We start from the raw sequence: 16,992 nt of genomic DNA, 5'->3' as shown, positions 1-16,992 counted from the left end.
CAATTGTCTGCATGTGAATCTCTCGTTTGTTAATACAAGTCAGCCTGCATCTATCATTATCAAAACTACTGTTGAATATTCTGCCTGCATGATTGATAAAAATAATCACAGTTTAGTTTTTGGGCATGTATAAATTATAGTTTATATTTACTCAAAAGATGAATCAGAAGAGAAGATCGCCTATCTAATATTTTGTTTAAAAAAAACACTAATTAAAAATTATTAGAAGAATTATACGAAAGATTTAGTGTTTTAATAAAGGTGATTCTAAAGAAAACTCTATGGCTAAGGACAATTCTAACATAATGTACACATAATCTGTGATATAATAGAAGTCAAATATTATACATTATATATTCGATTTATTATATATGATTCATCGATCTACTGGTCAACTGTGGACTCGTTTGAGATTCTAAGAATTTTTTTAAGGTCGTAAATTGAGTTCTTCTCATAAAAAGAAGATTGTAAAGCAGTTTAATAAAAACTAATGAACAAGAAACAAACAATTTAATTATTCTCTCCAAAAAAAAAAAAATGTAGCAAGAGAAATGGGATGATCACAGGCGCAGATCCAAACTCACGCTCTCCTTGGCAGTTGGCATCAGTTGGAAGCTGAGTTGGGTTTTGGGAGATGCAGACGGAGTAGAAGCCGCAGCAGCAGTTAAACTGCTACTAGCATTGGCAATGCTTTTCGACTCGGCTCGATCTTCTCCTCTTATCATCCATGGCACCGGCGGCGTCAGCGAGTCCACGTGGGTCACGCCCCCGTGAGCCCGCCAGATCCCCGGCATCGGGCTGGCGCTGATGGGCTGGCCCACCGCGCCGAATCCGCCGAAGAAGCTGGTTGCATGGTGGTGCCATGGAGGAGGTTGCGGAGGAGCGGGGTACTGGTGGTGATAGTTGAAGAGGCCGTAGACGTGGTGGCGGCCGTCGATGACCAGAGGGCCGTGGTGGGCCTGGAGGTGAGCCCGCTTCGCGTTCTGGCGCTCGCGCTTGTGGGCGTTTTGGTGGCCGCCTAGGGCTTGCGAGGTCGGGAATTGCCGGCAGCAGTAGTGGCATTCGAACTTGCGCGCGATCTCGCCGTTGGCGGACGTGGCGGCGGAGGCGGCGCCGATGGTGGTGTGGCCTTTGTTGGTGTCTTCTTCGGTGTTCTGGTGGTGAGGGACTTCGATGCCGAAAAGGCGGATGGCTGAGGCGTTGCCGGCGTGTTTCGGTGCGGCCGGGCGGATGAAGGGAAGTTGTGCGAAGGAGTCTACCGTGTTCGTGAAGTCGCGCGCCTCGCGCTCGCTCATCTTGTTGGCCGCCGCTTGTTAACTGTTTGTCGAATTGCCTCTGTAGGTTTGAACTCCTAATAAGAGGGAGATGTTACAGAAAGATCTATATAACTCTGTTGATCCAAATTCTTTAAACCGCGATGTTCCATATCTCCCCTTTGACAGTAGCTTGGAGGATGATGGAAGGGATGAGGTATGTTATCTACTAAGAGTGAGGTAAAGAGAGAGAGGAATATGGACAAACGAAGCAGACCCCATCTGTTGAAAACAGTACTGACACTGGATGCAGCAGTTGTTTGCTGATGCTGGTGGTGGAGTGACTGAGCTGGTCTGGTGGGGGAGCTGGCTTTTGCCCTGTCAAACAACAACCAAGTACCACAGCAACAACACCATCACCTCGCCATGGGTCAATCTGCTCAGTCTGTTATCAATTTTCTACTTTACGAGTTTGGCTTTCATGCATGTGCAAGAAAGCAGCACAGGTAGCAGTAGAGGAGGAGTAGACAAGTACGTGACTGGTTCTGCTTCTCTCCTTCACACACACAGTATGTGATACTACATCGGGTGCTACCTTTTTTTATAGCTGTAGCCTCTTCATACTTGGTGGCTGGATGCTGCAGAGCAAAGAAAGTGGTCCTGGAGAAATAAGAAGGTATGTGGACGTTCTTGATGATTTATTTACCTGCCTACATGCTCATTCAAGTCTGTATTTGCCATTTATCTTTACCTAGCTGTTTTTAAATAACATGCATTTATCTTTACCTGCCTACATGATATATATTTTTTTCTTCTCTGATGTTTGCTGCTCATACTGGGCTAAGATTTTAGTAGATGCACCATAAATTACTCATGAACAACCACTATAAGTTTGTCACCAAAGAAAAATATTGCAAAGGTGTGTTTTACAGCTTAAGTTAACAAGTAGTTTTAACATGCAGGTAGATATGATCAATTCTGTACAATTTGAAATTAATGTTTAGTATAACAAAGGAACCTCCTTGTCATTGTCAAGGAAAAGGACCAGCATTGGCATTGTCCACAAAAATATCTTTTTTTTATAGGTATAATGCCCATGAAATTTACTTCTTTGCATTGGTATGAGCCATAAAAGCCAAATTGTGTCCATATGACCCAGTAAGGTTCATGTAAGGTTCATTCCTTTTTCTTGTAGTATGTAGAATATTTCTGTTCATCCAGTTGTCCAGTTATGTAGGCTTCTGTACATGTGGCTAAAATTAGTAGTTCTATGATCTGAATAAGACATCAATGGATGTGCATGAGACCCCTTGTATAAAAGCAATAAAACAGGACCATGGTAAAATATATATGAACTGCAAAATCTATATACTAACTGGCCATGGGACTCTTGCCATTGTCGTATAAGGGAAAGATCAACTTCTTGCTCTTTGCTGCAAAAGGTAGTTTGTATGATGAATCTTGTTCCCTCGAGTAGTAATATAGCAACTTTATTGATGCAATGCCAAAATCATACCGTTAAATCATCCATAAGATTGAGACAAAATTGATGAAGCAAGGAGATCTCATGAAGATAAAATAATACTTTGCTGAAAGAAAAACTCTTATTGAAAAAAAAAAAGATTGCATACAAGGAATCAAAGGGAAATTTATCAATTAAAACTGTTGCAATATATGGGACTCTATCAAACTTTTTTTTTTATAAAATAAAAATTAGATTATTCCAATAGTGAATCTAATTGACTTTTTCTAAAAACGAAATAACTATTAAGAATTATCCTATTGTTTAAAAAATGTAAAAACTATGAAAATTTAAATGACTTAGAAAACTTTGAGCTTTTCAACAATTTTAAATAGGATTTGAAATTTCCAATTGCATTATTCTCCTCCATTGAGGAGAACTTGACTCCAAATAGGCAAGTTGTCAACTCGTCTTCTTGATTTGTATCTTCCATGGATAGAGAACAAGTGTGTCACTAATTTTTTTAAACAATGTTACCTCATTATTCTTCTCTTTGAATGTCTCTTCTAATAGGCAAGAAATTGATGCACTTTGCTCCTCTTTTTGTTGTATTTCTTTTTTGTCACCTTTTCTAATGAATAAGAAAACATCTGAGTTTGTTATATGATAAGAATGTTGCCCAACCCTTCATTGAAATCATGGGAATGGGGCGTGAATGTTGTAAAGGTGATGATGAATCTGCATAGCATATAACAAAGTCAATATTCAAAGATAAATGCTTGAGTTCGTTTTTAAAAATTAAGCTTATGTTTAAATAAATTAAAAAGTTAAATAAATAAACATTACAATTAATTTTTCTCATAATATGGCTAAATAATGCTTCTACACCATATGTTATAAAAAAGTTCAAATTTATGAACGTAATATGAAAATTTATTTATATAATCATATATTCAATACAATTTCATGTGGAGGCATGACAAAGGTGATTGGAGAGGAGAGACTCGTGGTCAGGAGGCTCATCAGCGAGATTGTAAGGAATAGTTGTGACGACAAGGGTAGTTCAGCACAACAAGGAGAAGACAATGTTTGTTAAAGCGATGAACAAGCAACAATAACGGTGGGCTACTAGTGGAGATGATGGCGATAAAGAAAATGAATCCAAAGTGAAGCGCTAATAAGAAAGAGAGGAATAATGCCCTCGGGGCCTTGGTGCAGTGGTCACGCACTCCAGTAGCTAACCAGACACTTAAGGTTCGAATCTTAGCTATGACACATTGTAAAACAGTTTTCCTCCAATAGAATGACAAACCTAAGGACGCTGGCCACTCTAGACAGACAATCGCGAGCACTTCCCGATTTACTTGGTGGGCAAAATGTAGGGTCGGACTATGTCCCCCAAGGATTAGTCGAGCTGTAAGATCTCGTTACTTGTTATAAAAATAAAATAAAAAAAAAATAAAAAAAGAGGAATAATGGTGCCTTGCTAAGAGAGGAAAATGGGACAGTGGTGGAGTAGTATTGAACAGAATAATGTGGAGTAGTGTTGAACAGAATAATGGAGATGGCTGAGAGCAAGCACTGAAAAAAATAGAACTATGATGATCATAGAGTGAGGTCTAGAATTGAACTTTTTATATTTGCTTCAATACCAATTGATGCAACATTAAAATCAAACCCTCAAATCACCCAAAAGATTGGAATGAAATTGATAAAGTAAAGAGATAAATATCTCACGAAAAAAAAAACCTCACCGAGAGCAAAAAAACCTCTCATTGAAAAAATGTCTCACTTGGAAAATCAAAGAGAAGCTTATTAATTAAAACTATTATAATATATGGGATCCTAAGAGCATCCGCATCACCTTCCCTAAATACAGAATTTACCTTAAATTTTACATTTTACGTACAAAAAAAAACTTTGCATCAGCTACCCTATCCATTTCCTAAATTTATATTTCATGAACAATACTTCTCTAAATTTAGAGAATGAAATACATTCCCTAAATATTAAAATATCATTTAATTTAGGAGAGAGAAAAAAATAAAGGGAATGGATTGGATAATGAAAAGTAGATATTACACAGGAGAGAAAAAAAATAATTAAAAAAAGTGGAAGAGTGAGAAAAAATAATAAAATAATAAAGATAATGAAAATTTTAGGATAGCTGATGAGTGTGTAATGAAAAATGATTGTCTAAATTTAATAAAGTGAGTGATTTATCCTAAATTTTAGAGATATTATAGAGAAACTATAGATACTCTTAACATCTTTCTATTCTCTGTAAAAACTTTAGTTGATTTTTTCATGAAAATTAAACAGCCATTAAACATTATCCCATTATTTTAACATTTGGATAATTTTAAACTTTTTAATAATTTTAAGTAGAATTTAAAAAAAGTTCTAACTGTGATATTTATCTTTGTGCTATTGTGCAAATTGTCCCTGTCCCTTCCCCTTTCTTTCTTTCTTTCCCTCTATGTCTACGTATCTTTATAGAAAAAAAAAGAGGTTGCTTTAATCATGCATGCGAGACACATTCTGTGATTGTTTCCTCTTACTGCCATGCTTCATTTTTATGTTCTCTTCTCCCTCATTTTACACTTGCAATGGTCCTGTGAAGTGGACGCAACACACTAACCATGAATCCGTATCCAATGAAGTCATCTGGCCTATTCATCCCATACATAAAAGAACCCTTGTAATTAATTACAAACTAAAATTATGTTTTAATTACCTACTAACACATTATAACCATGCATTACTCTGGTATTCTCGCAAGCTTATTTTTCATAATTCCAACTATGTACTCAATTGGATCACCTACTCATTGTCTTTAATAGTGGACCAAAGATGTACTTGTTTTGTCTCCTGGGAAATCAGCTTAATCATAGCAATAGGAAGGGTTTAATAAGCCAAGGCTCTCGGATAATTATATGTTTATACGATGAATGCATGCAATGCAAAAGCCAGCTTGGTGAGCTTAAAGGAACCATGCCCCCTAATAATTCCAATGCATACACGCTCCTGATGTGCATGACTACTATGAGAATATTTCACATCTTAAACTGAATCAATTTGGGGTCCATCTCATAGATCTTGCCTAGCATCTTTGTTTCAGATGATTAATTACACGTTCTATAATGGTCATTCAATTCTTTCCTCTTCTTCCTTTCTTCTCTCAAGCAAATGCTGTTTATGTTTGAAAATATCAAACTAAGATGCACTAATTGCAGAGAGCAGAACCATCAACCATTTAATATGGAGAGGACTTGGAAACTTGCCAAGATATGTGGCTGCAGAGAGGAGAACAATTCACTTTTAACTACAGAAGCTTGATCTATCGAGGCCAATCGGAGCAGAACACATATGATGGACACTGACATTTGAATCAATTATTGAACTGCTTTGAACAAGAGGATGTTTTTTGTGCATGATAAACCACCATCAATGCCACCAGAACTGGGTCTGCTCATTAATACTCACTTTGGTGGTCTTCTCAAGGCATGAATCGATTGTGTTGTCGGTAGAAAGATTTAATCCTAGGACCACTATGGATGGAGTATGATCTCTAAGCTAAAGTTCCCTTCAACCAAATAAATTGCAGTTGTCTTTTGAGTGAAGCCAAAAAAGAAAGTAAAGCGATGTGGTGGTGGCTCTTTTCTCATGTGCTATGAATGCCCATGAGGGGATGTGGGGACTTGGCTTCAAAATGATTAGGCCTTCTCATTTAAGTTGATTGTGTAGCTCTTGTCATTTTCCACACTCGAACTCTATTACGATTATCCCTGACTGTTCCTAGTTTTTCCTCCTAATTTATGTGCCCAAGTTTAGTGATGTGAATTGTGATTAGATATCTTAAAGTTAGCTTTGATTAAATTGTTCTAATAGTCCATATATCCTACCTAGCAGGAGGTAAGCAGGATCCCATGTGAGGCATGAAATGTGTAATTAAGAAAGCCACAGAGAAGAGGGTCTGCTTGCTTGTATACTTTATTTGCAAGATAGCTCCTCCACTGGACCACCCTCGTATTCACATGTAGATATCTACATTTCACTTTTACAAACCTTGGATGCTGTGGAAATTAAGATAGACCAGCCTTGAGGGGCTGATTGATGATAGGGAGGTTTAACTAATGCTATAGGGAAATGTCAGCAGTACATGGATCAAGACCACCTACACAACCAAGTCACTATCCTAATAAATCGAATTGGACTGCCCATTTGCAACTGTCTCTTTAGGTGATAATTACATCTTGCTGCTTGACAGAACTCAGTGGGGGATCACACTATTTGAATTGTTCCATTTGAAAGTTTTTTCCCCCATTTACTATTCCACTTTTTATATTGATTGTAAGTGACCACGCTTGTTTAAATATCATATCTACCTCAGATCTAAAGCAGCAATGAGAGGTGGTCCTTCACAAAAATTCTCTTCTTCACTGGAATACTTATCGACTTATCCACTTTCACCTCACATACGTTTTTTCTCTTCCTTAGGATCCATCATAAATAGAAGTGGCAAACTAATTAAGCCACGTAACTGAGTATAGGAAGTCTCATAAAGAGTCGCTATTTGCATTAATTTTTCTAGTGTTGGCTTGTGTGTGTGATCATGATCATCGTCAGTACCCGTCTTCATCGGTGTCACCGATCTCTCTTTGTTGCCCTTAATTTATTGGCGTGTTTGCTCGAGATTTCTATCGAGGACTTGATGGTCGAGTAGACCTGCAGCATTGATGCCAAGGACAGGGACTAAATTAGTGCAGCACTAGGTCACAGGTAAGACACGCTGGTACTGAAATAGCCACAGTTGTATAAATGCCGTTAGTAGTGATGCCATGAGAATTTAACTGTAACATGCCATGATCAGGTAGAACACGATCAAAAATGGATCTGGGAATCGGTGGGTGATATAATTGATTTATTTGAAGTCCTTTCTCAGTCGCTGTTCATGCTCAGCAAATTCTGAGACGGGTCGAGGAACGTGAATTATATGGTGCCCAGCAAGGACCACAAAGAAGACCACAAGGCATCATCCCTGTCAGCTATCTTGATCACTTCCCAACAGGCTACGGCCCAATCCTTTCTGAGCCCACACTAAAGTCTATTCTTGGGCCCGTTGAAGTATCAATCCCGGTCCATATACAGACTTTCTTAACGAACCTATTTGAATTATCGATCAATTCAATTCTCGTGGTAAATTGAAAATCCCCCTATAATTGAAAATTAACTTCTTTGAGTTTGGATAAAAAAAATAGTAGAATTATCGATCAATTCAATTCTCGTGGTAAATTGAAAATCCCCCTATAATTGAAAATTAACTTCTTTGAGTTTGGATAAAAAAAATAGTAGTTTTATAAGCTCGACGAGGCAATTGCGTCGATTTCGATGCTGACTTGAAACAAGATTGTCGTTGCTTCTCCTCAATATTCACGAACAATTATTAGTTCACGACGGCAATTGAGGCGAGGCGATGCATTTTAAGATCTCGAGCACCGGCAACGTCCTAAGCTCTTCCTGGATCGCGTGCAAATTAAATGATTGATTTAGCTAAGTTTTGATCCCGACGAGTCATGGGCGGCGCCGCGACGTTGGTCGGAGTGAAACGAGTCGGCGATTCCATGCCGCGGGAGGAGTGGGACGACACCATGCCGCTCCCCGGCGACATCGTCCAGGGCGTCGCCCCAGCCTGCAGCGCCGGAGACGACCAGGAGCAGCGCCTCGCTGCTTACTCCGCTGCCAGGACTAGGTCGGAGCTCAGCAATTTGTTGAGCCTGCTCAGTCGCCGGTCCAGCTCCGTCTGGGTCAAGGTCCAGCGAGGCGGCGTCGCGCTCGAGCTCCGCGCCCGCGTCACCTCCTACCGCGGCAGCAACCTCTATCGCCGGTACACCGTCATGGCTGCCGGCGACGATCGCCATGTCGCCGTGCTGGGGGATATGACGCCTCAACGATGCACCGAGCTCCAAGGTGAGAGCCTGAAGCCATTAAAACGCTCCAAATTGAAAAGAAAATTTCAAAAATTTCATCTCTGTGAAACAGAAATGAGCAGAAGTGTGGTGAACATGGACGGAATCAGCAGCGCCTTCGACAGGAAGAAAAACATCTGTTACGACTGGAAGAAGAAGAAGGCGATCTACTTGCCGGATCGCAACGCCACCCTCGTGAGCTCCATCCTATTTAAGCCCTTCCCCACGGACCGTTGCGTGGACGCCGTAACGAGGCGAGCCATGGCCTGGTTCTCTGCCGCCGTCTCCTCAGGTGCGCCGCTCGTCTTCGTCAACGTTCAAACAGAGTTGTTTTGGAGTAGTTCTACAGTAGCGAGCAGACACAACCAGCAGGCTTCGAAGTCTTCGTTGCTGCCAGTCAAGCAAGTGTTAGCCGTACGCCTCTGGTTTCTTCCGGGAACCCACGAGATCCCAGTGCTCGTCTCCCCGGAGGAAGGAGAGACCAGGTTCGGACTCGACATTAAGAGAACAGAGGAGGTAAAATTATCATAACACCTTGCATACAGTGTCTGTATACATATTCTCCATTGAAATTATAATTTTATTATTACTGTTCTCGTCAAATACCATGGATAATCAAATCATTGATCAATGAACATGCTGATACATGTTGATGTACATGAAGATTATCGGTGAAGGAGATGAAAACGACTAGAAACATACTCCAAAAGAGAGTTCGAATGAAACGGGGGATGAATCCCGATAGATCATTTCAACACTCAAGTTAAGAGATACTTAGATATTAAACTAGAAGAGGAAGGAGAAGGAGACTAAGAGAACTTAGTAGAGTCAAAGAGAGAGTCTAGTCTCATCTGCTTATCTTCTTTAGTGTTTATATAGTTATTAGAAAAATCTTTCATGTCAAATGTTGCATTCTTCTCCATCATTATTTATAGACTAGAGAGGAAATCATATCCAACAGTTATTTTTCCATTCACCAAGTGCCACATATTGGGAGGGCATCCAGGAGACCAAATCATAACCACTCAATTATTTTTTTATTTATACAGTGTCACATGTTCTAAAATATTAATAGTTGTTATCCACTCTTTTGGGAGTCACAGTCTCATTAATGAGATAGTTACGCTGCCTTTTTATCCACGTGTCGCATATTTTTGACAGACCACGTAAGGTTTGAGTCCAATCTAAGGACGGATGAAAATATATGATTTATGTTGAGTGGCCTTGAGGGTAGATGACGTAGACAACATAGGTCGAGGCAGGGATCGAGGATGTCGGGATCTATGGTCCAGATAGAGAGGATGTCAAAATCCGAGGCTGAGATAGGTATGATATCTGGATCTAAAGTCGAGGCAAGGAGGAGGTCGAGATTCAAGGCCAAGATAGGGACAGTGTTGACGACTGAGACCGAATCAGGAAGAATGTTGGAAACTAAGGTCGAAATAGGCATGATGTTGGCGAGTGAGGTTGGGGTAGGAAAGATGTCCGGATCTGAGGCTGAGACAGAGCCAATGTCTGAGACTGAAGCTAAGATAGAAATGATGTCGGCGACTTAGGTCGAGACAAGCACGATGTAGAGATCCAAGGCTGAGATACGGAAGAGATCAGGTTCTAAGGCCGAAATCTATTGAGGCCGAGATAAGAAGAATGTCAGGATCTGAGATTGAGACAAGTACAATGTCACAATTGAGGTCAAGGTAAAAAGGATATTGGGATCTAAAACTGAGGTAAACACGATGTTGGTGACTAAGACTAATACAGGGAAAATGTCAGGATCTAATGTTGAAACATCCTGATATCGATGATGAAGGCTGAGTCTTAGATGAAGTCAATGGTTGGTGCCGAGCTCAGGATGATATCGATGGTTGAGATGGAGACCGGGATATAATAATGGTCTTGTCCTTAATCGGGATGCGTGTATTGAATCCACCTTCATAACTCAGTATAACTTTAATATAGAACACGTGGGGCTGCAGAGTATGCCGCCGCATCAATTACTAATTTTGAATTTTGTCTAGACGTATTAATAAGAATGAGCGGTGTTTTTATGGGGTACAATATACTGTTTTAAACTATAAAAAATTAAATTAAAAAAAAAATTATAGAGGCTAAATTCAATTCTTCTTATTTTCTCATGAAATCAAACCCATCCGTTAACATGGCGCGCAGGGCTTCATCTACATCAGCTCGGTGTCCAGAGGCTCCGCCGCTGACCGCGCGGGGCTGCTCAGCCTCTGCGATGAGGCGAGCAAAAGCAGGAATTTGTTGGTGATTTCTCGGTTGGAAGGAAGAGGAATCATCCCGGCGGAGGCGTCGCCCGAAGGCCTCATCCGTTGCTGCGACCAGGCGGGCATCAAGGCGGCGCTTGCCACTGCCATACGAGAGCTGGAGGAGGTTCGCCTCCATGTCATGGCTTGGCCTAACCACAGGCCTTGTTCGGCCAACTGCAAGATGGATGCTGGTCATGGACTGCTGCTGCCACCTGCTGTCACTTCTTCTCCCCAAAATCTTCACGCAAAAGCTTGATACCAATCGATTGTAAACATCGGTGACACACATCTCTCTAGTGATTTATGTGACCTACCAATGAAGCGTTCGAGAAATCAATTCCTGTCATCCCTAGTTTGGAACCTTAAATTAATTTCTGCACTGAGACATAGGTCACTGATACACCTAAAAAAGCACCCTAATGATACAGCAAACGCATGCATGCACCACGAGATACAAACTCACTCTCCGCCCCATTTATCGCCTACCATCATTGATCATCTTCAATAAATAATAAAAAAAAACACAAGCAGCCTTTCCATGGAAAGATATGGAAGATGGGCATGCAACAAGGGCTAGACGACAAGAAGCAGATATTATTATAGCGCATCAGCAGTATACTCTTTTGGTTGCTGTGGATTTGTGGTCCATTCCATGCCAATTCTATTGTAAATTCACTAGAGTCAGGCGCCGGGCCCTCGGAATTGTTGCAACAGAAGGAGAAATGTTTAGGATCTTTGCCATTCTACTGCCAGTCACATTCATCCAATGATTTTTCGACAGGGTTTGGCTTCCATTATTTGAAATGTTAGCAGAGCGAATGCAGCGGCTGCAGTGAGTGGTCCAAAAGCGAGTAACTCAGTGAATGGAAGCAACCATTTGCGTTTGGGTGGAGGCTCTCTCAGACGATCGAGCCGCATGAGTGTGCTAAAACATTTCGACTTGCCAATCATTTTGTGTGGCTCAACAATTAGCTAGCTTCGATCTCAATGGAAACACAATTGAGTGGCAGTTACATTAGTGATTGATAATTGTGCTTTCTCGTATTATTACAACAGTGCACCCCTAAATTAACAAAGCCATTCGTAATACTACTATAGTTGTTTATTACTAAACCCACTTAAACACTATTTAGCACCCAAGAGTAAGTAAGAGGATTAAGGTAGATAATGCCACAGATAATCTGGGGGTTGGTTATGTTTTGAGAAAGCGTTGAGATTGAGAAAAGGAGCGATTTGAGTCGAGGCGGGTGGTTTCATACACCGGAAGCTCGTCCGTCCGCCCCCCGCCGCTGCCGCCGCCTCCTCTTTCCGTCGCCGTAAAATTCTCCAACTCGAACAGATCGGAGCTCGAATCGCTCATCTCCTCCTCTTCCTCCTCCATCCCCCTCAGTAGCTCCTCCACCCTCCTCCGCGCTTCCAATGCCGCCGCCGATAGCCGCCGCGACGACGGATTCGGCTCGCAGACGCTCCTCTTGCCGCACGGCCGAGGGTCTTCGTCGACGATCACGCTCACCGGGTAGAACCTCACCGTCCGCTTGCCCCCCTCCGCCGCTCTCTCCCTAGTGGAGGGCTTCTTGGTCAGGCACGACCGCGAGTGGGACGACGCCATGGAGCAGGCGGAGTCATCGCATCCACCTGCGCCGGCGACGGAGGAAGACGGCGACTGCTTTCGCGGCGCCCCTGATACTGCGGATAACAGAGACCCGAGGAAGCCGGCTAGACGGGCACCTGGAGACGCCGGCGTCGCCGATCTGGAACCTCTCAGGTCGCGGAGCTTGCCGCGGACCGAACCGGACTTCTTTTTCTTCTTCTCGTCTTCCTCTGCCAGCGGCGGCGGACGAGCTGCGGAGCGGAGCGGGGCCACGCCGGTGCGGATCGGCCGGAGACGGGTCGCCGCCGAGTCGGGATCCGAAGAGGAGGAGAAGCCTCCGTAGCTGGAGATATCGGAGGAGCTAGATGTGGAGATAGGCGGCAGAGTTCGGCAGCGGCTTGAACCCCTTTTGTTCGCTGCCTCCGCGGGAGGCCGAAGAGTCGTAGGAAGGCGATTTGGGATGATGCCTACGGGAGCGCAGCAGCGATCGCGTGCGGATCCACCCCCGAAGGCAGCAGCGTTGCCGTCGGACTCGTCGATGGAGCGGTAGATTGCGTCGAGGAGGGTGGAGGAGAAGGATGGATTCTGGTAACCGCCTTGGTTGTTATCCTTCGCCCACCGCTCTCCCATTCCTTGTTTAATAAATTCAGTCCTGTCTCTCCAGAGGCGAGGAAACCACGAAGGGACTTGGAGGAGGAGGAAGGAAGGAGGACAGGTCGGCGGTAAGCGAGCGGATCGATTCACTCGCACACAGCAGTCCTTTTTGAGGCGTGTTCACGCGCGATTACATGCTTACGTGGATTTTCCCCCCTATTTTCTTCCATCTCTAAAGTTATGTTTACTCTAGAGTGTGAATGAGGAAAATAAATAAATCAACTATAGAAAATTATCATTGGAGGAAGAGAAAAGAAAGAATGAAGAAATCTTTTCCTTTACATACTTGTTTACTTTGATAGAGGAAGGAGAATACTTATAATTTTATAAATAAAAAAGAATACATGCGTCATTTTTTTGGTACATAGTATAATTTTGTGAGTTAAAAATGTTACATGCGTCATTTTTTTTTTATATATGATGTAATTTTGTGAATGCAAAAGGGGTACATGCGTCATTTTTTTTTCCATCTCTAAGTGCTGAGCCCGGTCGATGGGGTCCGTCGGATTCGTGATGAACGGCATCCATCACGCAATCGAAGTACAATGACCCCTTCTGGTCTTTGCTAATCGACCTTTTTTAAAAATAAAAATAAATCTAATAATAGTATATCATTTATTTTTAATAACCCTTTTTAGGGAAGGAAGGCAGTGAACTGTGCATTTAACGCATTTTTATACGATCTCATTCAAAAGAGAAGGTTCAAACTAGTTCTTTATTTTTTTTTAAAATTGAATGATCAGTCACTTCTAAACTGCTAGATATGTCACGATCAAACGTAGTGTGAGCATTATTATTGCATCTATTTACTCTTAAAATATAGCACCCTCTTCCGGAACAAACTCGTCCGTGCACTATCACATTATCTAAGACCAACTGTCAATTTCAAATTATATTCTCTTAGCCATATAGGCTTTAATTGCGTTCTACTTTGTGCAATATAAATTGTTCCAAAACTATTTGGCGAAACCATTGGTTGTAGATGACTAATTAAATTAATGGAAGCACTTACATTGGAGTATAAAGACGTGATGCACTAATCATTTGCCCCCGTGGAACCTATAGTGGGCTTTAAGAGTATAGGATGGTCCTCGCGACGTTCTTAATTGGAGAAGGGGAAGCTTCTGAGACCTTGGAGCACGCTGTCTTCGCTAGATTTAATATACGAGATAGAGACGTGAGAGTGTGGGAAGACGGAACATTGTGGTTTAGAAAAAGAAAAAGGCTGCACAATCGTGCACCAAGATGGCTTTGCTCGAGCACCCTTCAAAGTTGCTTCACTTATTACTCTGAGTGCCTTTCTTATGAGCAGTAGATTCTAAAGGATCGGAAGGTATTACGTTACCTAATGCCTAAAGTACCAACATGTACAGTTGGATATCTCGTGCCTTGGGCCCTTATTAATTGCTGGCGCTCAGTCCTTCACCCTGATTTACAAGCAGACATGAGCAACAGCTCCATCATTTTGGTCGGATTAGAGTACAGTGTAAGCTGGAATTGATGGGTGGGCACGGACGAGGACGCGATTCACAGTTCTTCACTAATGAGACCGCTTTCTTAGCATTCCGTGGGAAGCCAAGCAAGAGCCTTCATTGCTGTACGTGGTCCCGGGAACTGGGACCTCCTCTTTAACCTCGACGCCATAATATCTAGTGCATAGAATGAGAAGTGACGGGCGATGTGGAGGAGGGAGAGAAAAAAAGGAGTCACCTCTCACAGTTTCTATCTTTCCTTTCCCCTCGTCGGACCAAAGCAGAGTGTCGTGGGATCGAAGGCGTGAAGGGAGAGAGAGGCGAGAGGGGACAAGGAACATTTTAAAAAAAAACGCTAAGGCAATCCCGAAGGATGGAGGGGGAGACGGAGCAGAGCTGCAGAGGGAATTAAGGATGAAGGAGACAGCGCATATCTTCTGTTCCCTTCTTCTACAGTGAATTTGTCCTTCGCTCTAGCAGGTCATTCATTCATTCATTGATGGAGGATCCGACCCGTTTGTGGTCATTCACTGGCCCACGCTGCATTCACTGCTTTAGTAAAAGGCAAGGCATATGATGGAGAATCCGATGGGAAACAGATCCGAGGCGGGGAGAGATCGACCAGGTGGTGGCTTTCGAGAGACATGGACACGAAGATTAGAATGATACACATGCCGGCACGCGTGAGCTCCGACCCACGTGCATTCCTCTTTTCACTTTTCTTTACCATGATTTGTTCTGTCCCTCTTTTTATCTCTTCCGACGAGGCGTCGCATTCGAACCCAACCGTGAATGGGTTTCTTTCTTTCCCGTGCGCAAGAACCGTAGACGTAATTAATAAGCCCGCTGGCTGTTATTTCGTGCATGTGGGTTTGGAATGAATGTGGGTCTCGTGAGCTCCTTCAATTCTCTCGAGCTTTGGCTCTGCTACTTTAGACTCTAGTGAATCCGTCCTTTCGTCATTCTCGATCGGCGTCTATTCCGTGCACGGGGCCGGCTTAAAAACAACATCTAAAAACTAAATTTACCATTAATTAAGTATTATTAATAAAAATTAATTAGGTATTATTTTAAAAAATTAAATACGAAAATAGATGAAAAAGAATATAATTGACTGATATTACCCTAAAAGCTAAAAGCTAGATATAATAATCCTAAAAATTATATAAAAAAAATCATTTTAGCTGATTAGAATCTAATCATTTAGCATTGCTCATTAGAATAAGCGTAGTAAAATTATCATTTGTTGGTATATTAGTTAAATCAGTTAATTAAAAACTAATACTACACGTAAGTGTTATTAGAATTTGTCGAAACTATCTCTAATTAGAGATGAGGTTGAATTGAATCGGATTATATATTCTCAGTTCTCATCCCTCCGTCTCCCTCTTATTTTCATATCATTGCCTCTCTGAGCCAAGGCACGTATCCCCCTTGGTGCTAATCTAAAATGTCACAATCATCTCTCCCTCTTTTAATTTTCTCTTTGATCTCGTCCAGAAGTTGAATCGGATGAAGGGATCGGTAACAAAGGCAAAGATGTTGATAGTGGAAAGATTGAGGGCCAAAACTCGAAGATGAACTGTAAACTTCGGATCTTCACGTGGGGCAAGAAAGTATAGTCGAAATTGATACTCACGAGTATGCGCACACCATAGAAATATCACACGAGAGCGTTAAGGTAAGAACTAGGAAAAGGTCCTTGACATTGTAATATATCAAATATATATATTTTACATATAATTATATATATATATATATAATATTTAGGAGAGAAATACTAAAACAATTAAAATTTGATCTAACAGAATTGTTAGATAAAATAAGTAATAATAAATATAAAAAGTTTATGTGACTTTTAGGAATTTTTTGGAATTTTTATAGATTTTTAATGAGTAGTTTTAGCTTTTAATAAAGATAAAAGATAAAAGGGTACCATATAAAGTCGGTATAAAATACTCCATTAATGTGGAAGTTGATTGAAATATAAACATAGGTTTTAATTGTTTAAACCTATGTTTTAATTAGTGAACACATGGAGTCGTCGCCTTCTTTCCCCCCTACAAATGTGACACAGCATGCTCGACAAATGACATCATCTGCACATTGAGAATTACTGATCAGCCGTAAAGATCACCGGAGAGACTGTTTGTTCAGTTAGTTAGACTTATTGTCTCTTTCGACTAGATTTGAGGGGAAGACTTGTGTTGCGGTGATAAAAGAGAGCCCATCGAGCATCAATCAAGGGCGAAGACAGCAGTCAACATGGAGGTCAAAGTTAGGGAAGTCAAAGCCAGAGGACCAACGGGCTCACCAAAAGT

At 41.6% G+C, this 16,992-nt stretch overlaps 4 protein-coding genes across 4 annotated transcripts; 2 read left to right on the top strand and 2 right to left on the bottom strand.

The window, feature by feature from the left end:
* Positions 1–427: 427 nt before the first annotated feature.
* Positions 428–1,668, bottom strand: LOC122022447 (zinc finger protein 8-like). The gene has a single exon (XM_042580459.1). It carries the CDS (start codon positions 1,293–1,295, stop codon positions 561–563), a length of 735 nt encoding a protein of 244 aa, XP_042436393.1. The 5' UTR covers positions 1,296–1,668; the 3' UTR covers positions 428–560.
* LOC122022448 lies at positions 1,561–6,537 on the top strand. Its single transcript, XM_042580460.1, has 3 exons — positions 1,561–1,784; positions 1,861–1,929; positions 5,952–6,537. The coding sequence occupies exons 1-3, from the start codon at positions 1,561–1,563 to the stop codon at positions 6,052–6,054; spliced, it is 396 nt and encodes a 131-aa protein (XP_042436394.1). The 3' UTR covers positions 6,055–6,537.
* A 1,656-nt stretch (positions 6,538–8,193) lies between these two features.
* Positions 8,194–11,291, top strand: LOC122025266. Its single transcript, XM_042584046.1, has 3 exons — positions 8,194–8,685; positions 8,758–9,200; positions 10,854–11,291. The coding sequence occupies exons 1-3, from the start codon at positions 8,292–8,294 to the stop codon at positions 11,208–11,210; spliced, it is 1,194 nt and encodes a 397-aa protein (XP_042439980.1). The 5' UTR covers positions 8,194–8,291; the 3' UTR covers positions 11,211–11,291.
* Positions 11,292–11,884: 593 nt separating this feature from the next.
* Positions 11,885–13,293, bottom strand: LOC122024453 (protein BIG GRAIN 1-like). Its single transcript, XM_042583085.1, has one exon. It carries the CDS (start codon positions 13,173–13,175, stop codon positions 12,147–12,149), a length of 1,029 nt encoding a protein of 342 aa, XP_042439019.1. The 5' UTR covers positions 13,176–13,293; the 3' UTR covers positions 11,885–12,146.
* Positions 13,294–16,992: the final 3,699 nt, after the last annotated feature.

The sequence above is a fragment of the Zingiber officinale genome, chromosome 9B (genome assembly GCF_018446385.1).
Source record: "Zingiber officinale cultivar Zhangliang chromosome 9B, Zo_v1.1, whole genome shotgun sequence".
Lineage (NCBI taxonomy): Eukaryota > Viridiplantae > Streptophyta > Magnoliopsida > Zingiberales > Zingiberaceae > Zingiber > Zingiber officinale.
Note: the sequence above shows the minus strand (reverse complement) of the source record. Positions and strands in the feature narration are given on the sequence as shown.